This window comes from Stegodyphus dumicola, chromosome 6 (assembly GCF_044657685.1).
Source record: "Stegodyphus dumicola isolate Sdum_Otavi_A_Nest chromosome 6, ASM4465768v1".
Taxonomy (NCBI): Eukaryota; Metazoa; Arthropoda; class Arachnida; order Araneae; family Eresidae; genus Stegodyphus; species Stegodyphus dumicola.
This window is the reverse complement of record NC_140773.1, coordinates 177,123,414-177,135,380: the sequence shown is the minus strand read 5'-3', so window position 1 is coordinate 177,135,380 and position 11,967 is coordinate 177,123,414. Positions and strand designations below refer to the sequence as shown.

At 34.8% G+C, this 11,967-nt stretch overlaps 1 protein-coding gene across 3 annotated transcripts in view; it reads right to left on the bottom strand.

The window, feature by feature from the left end:
• Positions 1 to 6,326: 6,326 nt before the first annotated feature.
• LOC118191791 (fibroblast growth factor 16-like) overlaps positions 6,327 to 11,967 on the bottom strand; it is a 125,638-nt gene continuing 119,997 nt past the window's right edge. For all 3 annotated transcript variants that reach the window (XR_015041766.1, XM_035362636.2, XM_035362637.2), the window contains one exon: positions 6,327 to 6,716. Coding sequence is in view for 2 of the 3 variants with exons in the window: in XM_035362636.2 (XP_035218527.1) it covers positions 6,516 to 6,716 (201 nt within the window). In the remaining variant the exon portion in view is untranslated. The remainder of the gene's footprint in view (positions 6,717 to 11,967) is intronic.

Below are 11,967 nucleotides of genomic sequence, written 5' to 3'. Positions count from 1 at the left end.
GTATTCATGAGTTGATGCCGACTATTAAAAGGGTTCTTTACATGCTTTCTCCATGTCTTTGGTGCTTACGTTGTAGAGACATTAGGTATTTTTTGGAAGCAGGAAAGATGAAAAATTAGCAATGCCTTCGTCGGGAATCAAACCGTGGACCTCTCAATTACACGCTGAGCGTGCAGACCTCGACACCACAAAGGCTTGCCAAGAAGTATGAAGATGCCAAGAAGGTGGGAGAAATACCTTATAACATGACATAGTGATAACTTAAGTTTTGGCCAAAATTTTATGCTACCTAGGCGAGCCCCTTGACTGACTTGATAAGGCGATTCCTTTGCCACGAGCGATACAGGGATAATGAATGAATACAATACAAACGCAATGAATGAATACAAATACAATGAAACTTTCCTAAAAACTACCTCTAAAAAGGCTACCTGTTCCCACTAGTAGCTGTGTGGTTAAGATCACTGAATGCTGGAATTTCGACCTTTGATTCCAAGTGAAGAGTGTCTGCATGATTCTTCCTTTTGTAATGTGAATACAAGCCTGTTTTCCTCAGAAATTCATGAATTCTCCCTTTTGTAATGTGAATACAAGCCTGTTTTCCTCAGAAAGTCCTCTATGAAGGCATCCCTCCCATTAGCCAGCCCGCGTGTGCTTTGGTGTATTTAAATAACCTAACTTAATACAAAAAAGAGCACTCAAAATTTGAAAAATACTAGACAGTTTGTATACCTCAAACCATTGACAGATGCCTGTTGCCTGGTCGCGGACACTTAGCCGACAGGACACTTAACTGACACCAGTTAGCCGACAGGACATTTAGCTGACACGGACACTTAACCGACAGGTCATTTAGCCGACACGGACAGTTAGCCGACAAGATATTTAGCCGACAGGACATTTAGCCGACATGGACAGTTAGCCGACAGGACATTTTGCAGACACAGAGAGTTAGCCGTCAAGACATTTAGCTACAGGACACTTAACTGTCAACACATTTAGTCCACAGGACACAAAGCTGACAGTAACGTTTAGCTGACACGTACCCAATAATTATTCAAACATACTATCAATTACAAAATTTCTCGACTTCTCCATAAGTTCAATATTTAAGTTATTTTTTCACTATCAGTAAAATTCATTTTTTAATTCTTAAAGATCTCATATATAATTTTAATTTATTGTGTTAATTTAGCATTGTTTGATATGTTTCCATGGGCCTTATAAGAAATAGACCAACCCAAATGGGTTTTCTCCCTTGCCTTGGCGTATTGCCGGCTGTCACCTTGCTCACATCCGGAGGAGTATGCAGCGCATATAATTTTCAAGAAAAAGCTGGTGATAGCACCTCATTTCACAAATTAGAATTTTTAGATATTTTTATTTTTGAAACTGAGATTGATTTTTAAAAATTTAGCATGTTTATCAAGCATAATTGATGTTCTAAATAATTATAAAGCTGTTGCATGCTTTCAGGTCTGGATATTTTTGTAGCTTTTCCTATGCTGTAAGGAAATTTGTATCTCCTTCTTTAAAAAAATAATATTTTAAATATGAACTAATAGAAAAATTCAAACGAACAATTTTCTCTTACAATTTTTATGCTTTTATTGGTGTAAATAAGTAAAAAATACTAAAATTGAAAAAAGGGATTTTTGAAAGTTTTTGCTTAAAATTCTTATTTGTACTGCTTTTTTAAAATTATATCTGAATATTAAAGCATAATATTCTACAAAGAAGTTTTATTTCAATAATATTTCATAATACATCATAGTGATTAACACTTTTAACACTTTAATAATTTTTATGCATTTATTATGTTAAAAATCATATTTGACTGTAATAATTAATTGTGCTAGTATTTTATAGTGATTATTTTTTTTAATTTATGTCTAGTTCTGCATAAGTTTTCTTATTTATTGTTAATTTATTTTATTAGCCCAAAGAGGCGACAGCTCAGAAAAGCTATTAGTTTCAAAACGGCATTTTGCTTTGTTTCACTATAAATGTCCGTTTGACTTTGCAAACTGTTGCCACCAAATATTATCGCCCTGTATTATATTTAAAGAAATTAAATAATGAAGAATCTGCATGAATGCATGTATGTTTTTCTCGCACTCTGAAAAACACAACAGAATTTAGAACCATAAAATTTTGAATAACGTAAACTTGCACCCGAACATGGGCACCTGGAAGGCCTAATTTCGAATTTCTTTTAATCCATTTCATATTTTGTAACTTTAACGAAGTTTTGATTAACAAACTCAACGAGTTCAAAGCGAGCAATGGCAACCCTGTACAGAAAATAACGTTTTTATCTCCAACGCGGAAATTCTAAAGATATGTCATTTTCAAATATTTTGTGCTATTGTTCTGGAATTGAATTTTATGTGGTTTACTTGCGAAGAACATGATGTTTAATAAATAAAGGTAACACGCAAAACGTTACAAAAACGCTCCTTTGGGTGTAATATAAAATTATATTGCTGAGTGCTTCCAGAGTTTACCTTTTATTTCCCTCATTTCACTCAAAATAGTTTATGCTCCGAATTTTATGAATTACTAAAATAAATAATCATCTTGTAAAGTTAATAATTAATGATCATATAATCAAATAAATGTTCGGCTTGTTATGTTATAATAATTTTAAAAACTACTACCTGAAAATGCTCATAAAATCAAAGAAAATTATCAGATCTTGTTTAATTTTACCTTATTTGTCTCAAAGCATCATATGCTATCAGTATTATTTAATTTTATTTTATTTGTACACAAAAATAAGTTCATAAGTTTTGCCTTTAGAATTTTTACCATTTTACTAAAGTAAAGAAATTTATACAAGAATTACGCTTGAAAAAAATGCGTAAAGTGCAATAAAAAGTGCTTTTATGAGATATATTAAATCTTATTTGGAAAATCTGTGACTTTCATAATCTCATCACTTATACAACGTAACACATTTAATAATTAAAAACAGTTATGTGATACAAACGCCATAGGCTTTCGTGGTTAAAGTAAGCCAGCTCGTCCCTACGCTTTCTTGCCAACATGTGGGCGATGCACGCTCCGCCCACTGGGTTAGTCTATTTCATATAAGGTCCATGTATGTATCGTGCTGTTTGGTGTATATTGGCGAAATTGATAAAACTCTGAAATTTCTCGTCAGGAAATATGAATGAAATTTCGAAAGGAAAAAAGTTTTTTTTTAGCTAAGTACGGCGGTCACTTAATTACATTTTAATGTGAGATCTTCAAAAATTATCCATAAAGCTTCTTCATTTAATCAACTGGGTTCTTTTGAACACTTTCACATCATTAATAATTTTTCTTGTCTACTTTAATGATATTAATTTTCAATATCGCTCTTCCAAATGCTTTCAAAATTTTAATACCTTTACGTTTCATTACTATTTTACACATCACATCATGTTGCATTCTTTCCCTTACAAAATCGTTTGGCTCCTTCCACTAATGAAATTTCCTTCCCCTATCATGAAAAATCTGAATAATGCAATAAAAACTATTGTTATTCTTGAATTATACTTTTATGGAAACATATAGTGGTGAGGGTTAGTTTAGTAAATATATTTTATTTTGTTATTAAAAACAATTAAAAAAAGAGAATTTTTAAGACAAGCAAAGGTATAAATTATTTGTTACCTCTATAATTTAAAGTTCATGCCACTATTCTTGAGATAAAAGTTCTGTAACATTTTATTGACCACGCCTCTCGCTTAAAATACTTTATAACCCTAAACTAGTGCATAATGTTTAATTTAGAAGTAAAATATTCTTTAAGGCTTTGTTTTATTCATTTTCAGCGCTTTTTCAATTTGGCCAATGTACAAATTGAAAATTTGGCCAATGTTTCAAATTTCAGCGCTTTTTCAATTTGGCCAATGTACACCAAACAGCACGATACATATCAAACAATGCTAAATTAACACAATAATTAATAGCACATATGAGATCTTTAAGACTCGAAAAATGAATTTTAATGATAGGTGAAAAAATGACTTATATATTGAACTTATGGAGTAGTCGAGAAATTTTGTAATTCATAGTTTAAATAATTTTTGGGTACGGGTCAGTTAAACGCCACTGTCGGCTTAGTAACCTGTTGACTAAATGTCTTGACAGGTAAGTGTCCCGTAGCTCTAAATGTCCTGACGGCTAACTCTCTGTGTCGGCCAAATGTCCTGTCGGCTAACTGTCCGTATCGGCTAAATGTCCTGTCGGTTAAGTGTCCTTGTCGGCTAAATGTCCTGTCGGCTAACTGTCCGTGTCGGCTAAATGTCCTGTCGGCTAAGTGTCCTTGTCGTCTAAATGTCTTGTCGGCTAAATGACCTGTAGGCTAAGTGTCCGTGTCCTGTCGCTAATGTCCTGTCGGTTAAGTGTCACGGAACCCCTGTTGCCTCCTCAGTTTCAGGTTACTATGGAATTATTTTATTTATGCTTATTATGCCCTCACTGAGCCTTTGTCTCTGAAAAAGATGAGTCTACTGTCATCTCCGGAAACAGATAAATACAAGGGTGGTCATGAAATAACTTGATGAACTAAACATGACCTCAGACGGGAGAAAAAGTCTCAACTTTTACTGGTCAGGATAAGTCAAGGACACTTATTGTAAAACAGTCGAACTCGCCTATAATGAACATGAACGGACCGCGATATTCGCTAGTTAAAATCGAGTACTCAACTATCTGGTTGTAACGAAAGTTTTCCGCCAAAAACATTCTTTGTAAAATTAGAAGAAAAAAAAAAAAAAAAAAAAAAACATGAAAGCAGTACCTTTAGTGCGGGTAGTAATCACCACCCAGATGTATGATTTTCTGCGAATCTTTTGGAAGTTTTTCAAAGCCCAGAAACTTGGTGGCCGCGAGTCTAAAAACGGATCAACCTCATTTCGGACGTCCTGTGCAGAATGGAAAGTAGCACCAGCAAGATATAGCTACAGGTGTGAAAAAAAAGGTAAAAGTCTGAAGGAGCGATGTCAGGGCTATACGGTGTGGCAAAAGATTCCATTCGAGTTCGTACAGAGTCAAGCCGGTGAATGCAAATACAGGTGGTCTTGCATTATCTCGATGGAACATTATCTTTTTGCGCTAGAACTCAGTTCATTGTAAACTTATTAGCAGCGTCAACACGGACTAGCATCTCACTATACACCTTACGAGGGTTTTACCTTTTGCCAGATACCCTTTGTGGATAATATCACGGCAATCCCACCAAATACAAATCATGATCTTTTTGTTAGTCAAATTGCGCTTTGCGACGCTGCCGACAGTCTCACCGAACGCAGACCAACCCGAATTCACTTTTCATCACAAGTGAAGATCCGGTCTAGAATTTTTGTTCTTGCACTGACATTTGAGCAGATTTGTGCAGGCCCGAACAGGTCTGTCTTTATCTGCTTTAGTCAACTCACCCGGCACCCAGAGATTGAACTTATTCAGGTTTATACCATGCATAACGCGACTAATGGACATGGTACTAACGTCTAATTCCTTTGCAAGCTCTCTAGTGGTTGCATACTGATCTTCCACACGTTCTCCAAGTGGGCATCGTCAGCATCAGTAAAGCTGCGCTCTGCTTCTTTGAATGTCATAATTCTTGTTTTTGAACTTTCGGTACCAAATCTTCACAGTGTTGTATGATACAATATTAGTACCTAAAGGTTGTACACATTATTTGGTGACATTCTGTTGATGACCTTTTTTTTTTTTTTTTTTCTATCTGTAGCAACAGAACTGGAAGTAAATGATTGTTCTAATCTGGTTGCGTGATAGTTCCATTCAGACACCTTGTATTTAATGATAATAATATATATATATATATATATATTTTACAAATTTCACAACACAGTATTATACAGTTAGTCTCTTTCTTTCAAATGGGAAAAATCGTTTTACAAAATATGATTAAACTCGTCAACGCGAACTGTTTGCGCAGACGATGTTTGCGGTAGCGGCCAAACTTTCGTTAAACCCGATATATTGCCATTTATTCTATTTTTTTTAATGAATGTCGAAACTAAGAAAAAGAAAATTTAATTCATATTTGACATTAAAACTAGGTTCTACAAGAATGGGTTGTTGTTTCGTGAAATTCATTAAAAACTAACTTCTATTTTTTTTTTTTTTTTTTTTTTTTTTTTTTTTTTCTTTTCTTCTGTTCCCTGCCAATACATTATACTTTCCAATATTATGTGAAAAATGAATATGCATTTCAGAAAAAGCAACCTGAAAAGATACATAATTAAACTTTCGTTGTTAGTAATATTTCAGCTTGAAATAAAAACGGAGGAAAAACATTTTGACTCCAATTTAAAAATGCATAAAATATTCCTTTAATTTATTTAATATACTTAAAGCATGCTATCACAATGGTTTTACCCTCCACATTTCTCCAATACTATACCAATGAAGAGAAATTTTACAATATTTACATAGAGAATAAATGTTGGCAACACTTTACAAATTTTTTTTCATTCTTTTGAATAAATGCAGAATTTTTATACAATGCTGAAATAATTTTTCTTATATTTTGGCATCCAAGTGAACAGTGCCCTCGCATCTTTCAGACGTCCAAATCTAGATTTTCCGGTTTTTGTAAGACCAATATAGAACTTTCGTCCTCCTATTTTGCATGAAAATGAAGTCCAATGATAATTTAACTCATGAGTCGTGAAAATGCATTTTTTCGTTCTTCGTTTCTGAAAGGGAATAGAAAACAATATTAGTGAGCATTATACGGTAAATTTCTCATTTTAGTAACTTAATACTGAATAATAATAATAGTTTTGCATATAAGTTACATTACATAATAATAAGACTTATTAAACATAGTTCTAAGTAAAAGCGAACATTACTAGTATTGTCACATAGCAGCATACCTTTTCCCATTTTTACCTGACATCATTTGAATGCTCTATAGTGGGATATTTTATTATGTTCCAATCTCTGATGGCGAGCCTCTTCATAATTTTCATCGCTGATTTCAGATATGCTAATTAAATCTCCGTAACGTGTAACCACGAAAGACAAAACAAAACTTGAAAAAATAGAATATTCTTGATTTAGATTCAGTTTGCAATCTGAGGCTGTTTCAAGAAATAGGACGCAGGCAAATTAGTAATGAGTAAAACAGAGACAGAAAAACCATTTAAATGATGAAATGTGCTGGAATTCTGTAGAGATGTTGCAAACTGGCATAAGAAAATTTGGTACTGTAAGAACATTTAATGTTTATGTTGTCTCACAAGTTTATTGCTCAAGAGATCAGACTGTTTCCAGAACACCTAGATGAAGCTCGATGCTGCGAAAGTTTTTATGTAGCCTCACAACACTGATGCCAGAAAGCTTTCAACTAAAGTAGCATGAGAAGAATCGAAAAGTCGCAAAAAGTAGCACATGACATTAGAGATTATGTGATTTTCGTGACGTCAGACTTCCATATACACTGACTACCAATAAGTATTTGGACACCTGTGATAGAAAAGAAAAACTAACTTTATTCAAAATCAATAGTTGTAGAGCCTCCACGAGAAGTAATTACAGCGTGGACCCTCCGAGGCATACTTTCCACAAGTCTTTGTATGACAGCTAGTGGTATTTTCTTCCACTCGTCTTGGAGAAGACATAGAAGTTCCTTCACCGATTTTGCACGGGTAGTGCACCCCTGAATTTGGCGATGCAACTCGTCCCAGAGGTTCTCGATAAGGTTCAGGTCTGGACTCTAGGCAGGCCAGTCCATTCGATGAACTCCATTGGCACCATACCAAGCCTTGGTTAACGTCGCAACATGACAACTGGCATTGTCGTCCTGAAAGTAACAGTGGTCCAACCCGTAAAACTGCCACAACGTAGGAAGCACATTGTCATCCAAAATAGTGCAGTAGGCATCGGAGTTGAGCTTACCATGAAATGGGGACCAAGGGTCCCAGCCCATACCAGGAGAAACACCCCCAGATCATAATTCCACCTCCCCCGAACTTGACTGTTGGCAAAATGCATTCTGGCAGGAGACGTTCTCCAGGTAGACGCCAGACCCAGACCCTGCCATCCGAACGGTAAAGAGTGAACCTTGATTCGTCACTCCAAAGAACCCATTTCCACTGATCTACGGTCCAATTTCGATGTACTTTGTACCACATTAACCGAGCAGCGCGGTTGGACTTTGTGATCAAAGGCTTATGGGCAGCAGCACGACCATGAAAACCAAACAGATGGGCTTCCTTACGGATGGTATTCATTGAAACAATACTCCCGGATGCCTGTTGAAACTCCTCGCGGATGAGGGCCATCGGTTGGGTGCGGTTCTTCCGAATTTCTCTGCACAGCACTCGTCGGTCTCTATCTCCCAGTTTCGTGGGTCTGCCGACTCGGTGCACATTCCGACAATCACCGCTCACCTTCCACTTCTTAATCACATAGGACACTGTCGATTTTGGGTACTTCAGATCGCTAGATATGTCCCTTAAGGATCGGCCACATTTGTGATACCCGATAATTATACCTTTCTCGAAGTCAGAAAGCTCCGAACTGCGAGGCATCTTGCATGCGACTAAAGCCGATGCTGTTTCCTACACGATATATACCGGCGGAGTCCGTGACGTACGTTAGGACCGCAGATATCGTCATTTGCATAGGTGTCCAAATACTTAGTGGTAGTCAGTGTATCACATAACCTCTGATATGATATCATTACAAACTCTTTGGTTCAGTAAGTTACGGATTGTAATTCTTAGTAATTTTAATTACATATCTTTTGTTTAGTTATCCTTTGTTTAAACATTCATTTTTTCTTTTAATTAATTAGTTAATTTACATTTTTATTTTTAAATTAATTTGTTCATGTCTTTTATTAACTCCTTCCTGACATTTGCATAGTTTTCTCGCGCGATTTGTGTTTCTAATAATTTTTTTAAATTAGCAGTTCATTTTCCTAATTCATTATTTCTTACTTTATTTTTGACTATTAAAGTTTTTCAGTGAATTTACCCTTTTGCTTGGTTGACTTTATCAGATTATGATCACTAATAATATCCCCGTTCTTTCATTGTTAAAGTCTTTGTATTGCTATTTATATAACTAATTTTACTTTTGATTTTTAAGTCTCCTCGATTGTTTAGTTCTGAATAATATCAAGCTGCAAATAGCTTCGTTATCCGCATAGAACTGGGAGGAGGGAATTGGCTTGAAAACGATATTGTAAAGTAATAAAGTCATCAATTAAGGTATTAAGGTTTATAACTGTGCTTTATACGTTTTTGCAATATTTTTTCCTTTCATTACTATTGCTTTTAAGGAATTCTATCTATCAGTACAATACACTATTTGCTCCATAAGCCTTTTACACAAGAGGCAAACAACTGCAGTACACATTGATTTTCTATAATATTTTTTTAAATTGCTATTTCAAATTACATGTATTATCTTTATGTTCATATATATATATAATTACAAAACAATTTTTTTTAATGTATAAATATGCCTAGTATTTTTAGTTTATTTCAAAATTTTCGTCTTTGTGAAACATTAATTCTAAATTTCTTACTTTATGTCTTTAATGATAATTTTCTGCAGCTTAAAGCGCGAAAATACAAGGCATGTTTATATTTTGTTTTTAAAAACTTGATTTGTAATTACGTATGGCTCTTATGAAATACAATAAGCAGCTATTACGGCTTATACTATTTTAATAGTTTTAAAAATTTAGGAATTAGAGCTAGTATCACAAAGATAAGGGTTAAAGTTTTATTTCAAAGTTTTCGTCTTTGTGAAACATTATTAGTTCGGCTAATTTACCATTTTCCGCTTACTTTTTTATCTGATTTTGTTTTTTTAATGTTTTACTTGTTAGATGGTTTGATTTTTCATATGTATTAATTTTTAAAACGTGTTGAACTTTTTGGAGCAACAGCTCCTGGTAACTTTTAGGTGAGCTTACTACAATTTCTAATTTACTTATTTTGCAGCATATTGCGCAAAATGTTATCTACACCAAATTGGTCATTCAGTATTGTAATAACTACCTTGCTTGTTATATAGATATATATATAATTTCCCGTCCCTAAGCAGAATTTCTTAGTATGGAAAAGCGAAAAATAAATATACAAAAGTTGTCATTTGTACTTAATACTGATTTTTTTTAAACAGAATTTTAATAAGGAAAAAGCCAGTGTTCCAATGATATCTTCATTCGAAGTACGAAATCTGGAAGTTCCAGATACATTTTCTTTCGATTCTCTTGAAAATACCCTTTCTACAGCTGCCGTGCTTATTGGCAAATTTTAAACAAAATAATCAATTAAGCATGTGAAAACGGGAGCCACTGAAAACTGTTTGCCTCCTGCTCTATGATCTCAGAATTACCACATGCCACCCTCTATTTAAGCTTAAATAACTTCCTTTTAATTTATTATTAATAAACTTATTTTAACAGGTACGTTATTTTAACGTATAAGCGTTTTATGATCTATTTAAAAAATATTTAGTCGCAAAAATTAACGTAAGGAAATGAGAGAGTAGCAAAAATTACTCAAAATCCCATATATACAAATGTTAATCGCAGAGCTTTGTCAAAAGTGTTACATTTGCGAAAAATCCCAAGATATGGCAACACTACCTCACAAGTTGACTACGGAAAAAATTAAACTGTATCCAGAAAACTTAATTCGCATGCAATAGGATTCCTTCAGCAATGCACGATCGTGTGTATAACTGTACGATGATGTAGAACACTAATAACATGACAGCTGTTTTTCTCTGTTGAAAAGCCCATATCTCGACACAGTTTAACAGAAGCTTCAAAAGGTTGAACAGCTTGTAGAGTCATTAGGGTTTCTTGAAGCAGGAGACGTGAAAAATGATCAATGGCCTTGCCTGGACTTCAACCTGGACGTCTCGAATACGCGCTGAGTGTGCTGCCGTTACACACGAAGGCATACAGAAAGGAGGGAGAAAATAGAATAATTGATTTCACTGATATTGATTCTTATAAGCTTATAAGGTAAAAGAAATGTGAGCAGCCCGACTCACCAACTTGTTTCGTTAGGTGGGTCGGGCTGCGCCCATTTCTGGTACCTTATAAGAACCAATAACAGTGAAATCAAGTATTCTTTACAGGGAAGCCTTGATTTAAAATTCCAGAATAATTCTCGAAGAGTTTTTATATGGAGAAAACGTGTAGTTCGATACCGAGCATCAAATATTACAAAAAGAAACCATCGGAGAAAGACTAGTCTGCTGCTGTGTTACATTTTTAGTGTCAGCAGGAACAAAAATATACGTCCGCACTGATTGTCATGTTTTTGCTAGTGGCGTGTTTAATAGCGCGAAAAATTCTATATTCATTTATTACTACTATGAGCACTGATACTATATTTATGGAGGATAATGGACGATTTCATATAGCTTGCTTGGTTCAAAAACATCAGGCCGAATGAAAAAAATTCTGAAGATCCACAGACTCCAAGAACCTCAGATTTCAATTTAACAGGATACATTTGAGATACGTTAAGAAGACGAATACCGGCTTTCATTGCATTCTAGAAGAGCTTACCCGAAAAGACTTTCTTGCCACAAGAAGCAAATTAAAGCACGAATTACCATTGTTGAATATGCATTTCAGCTCGAGGGTATCATATTGTTACGTTTTTTTAATGACACCAGTTGTTAAGTAATTTTCTTCCTTCACGTTCGTACGGGGTGCGTGACGATTTGGAGTGAATAACGAGAATAGCACTTGATGAAGTATCGAAACACACTTTATTGGCCAGGATTTTCAGGACAGCTCCAAAATCACGTTTTGGATTTTCGAAGCAGTCGTCGAAGATCTACAATAAACACGCTGATACAATCAGCGACACAGCCTCCAGGTTATCAGGCTATAACGATGGAGACAGCTTCACTGCAAATCACCAGAGTACAGCTCCCGACTCTGCTTGGTCGTTCTCGGAACTC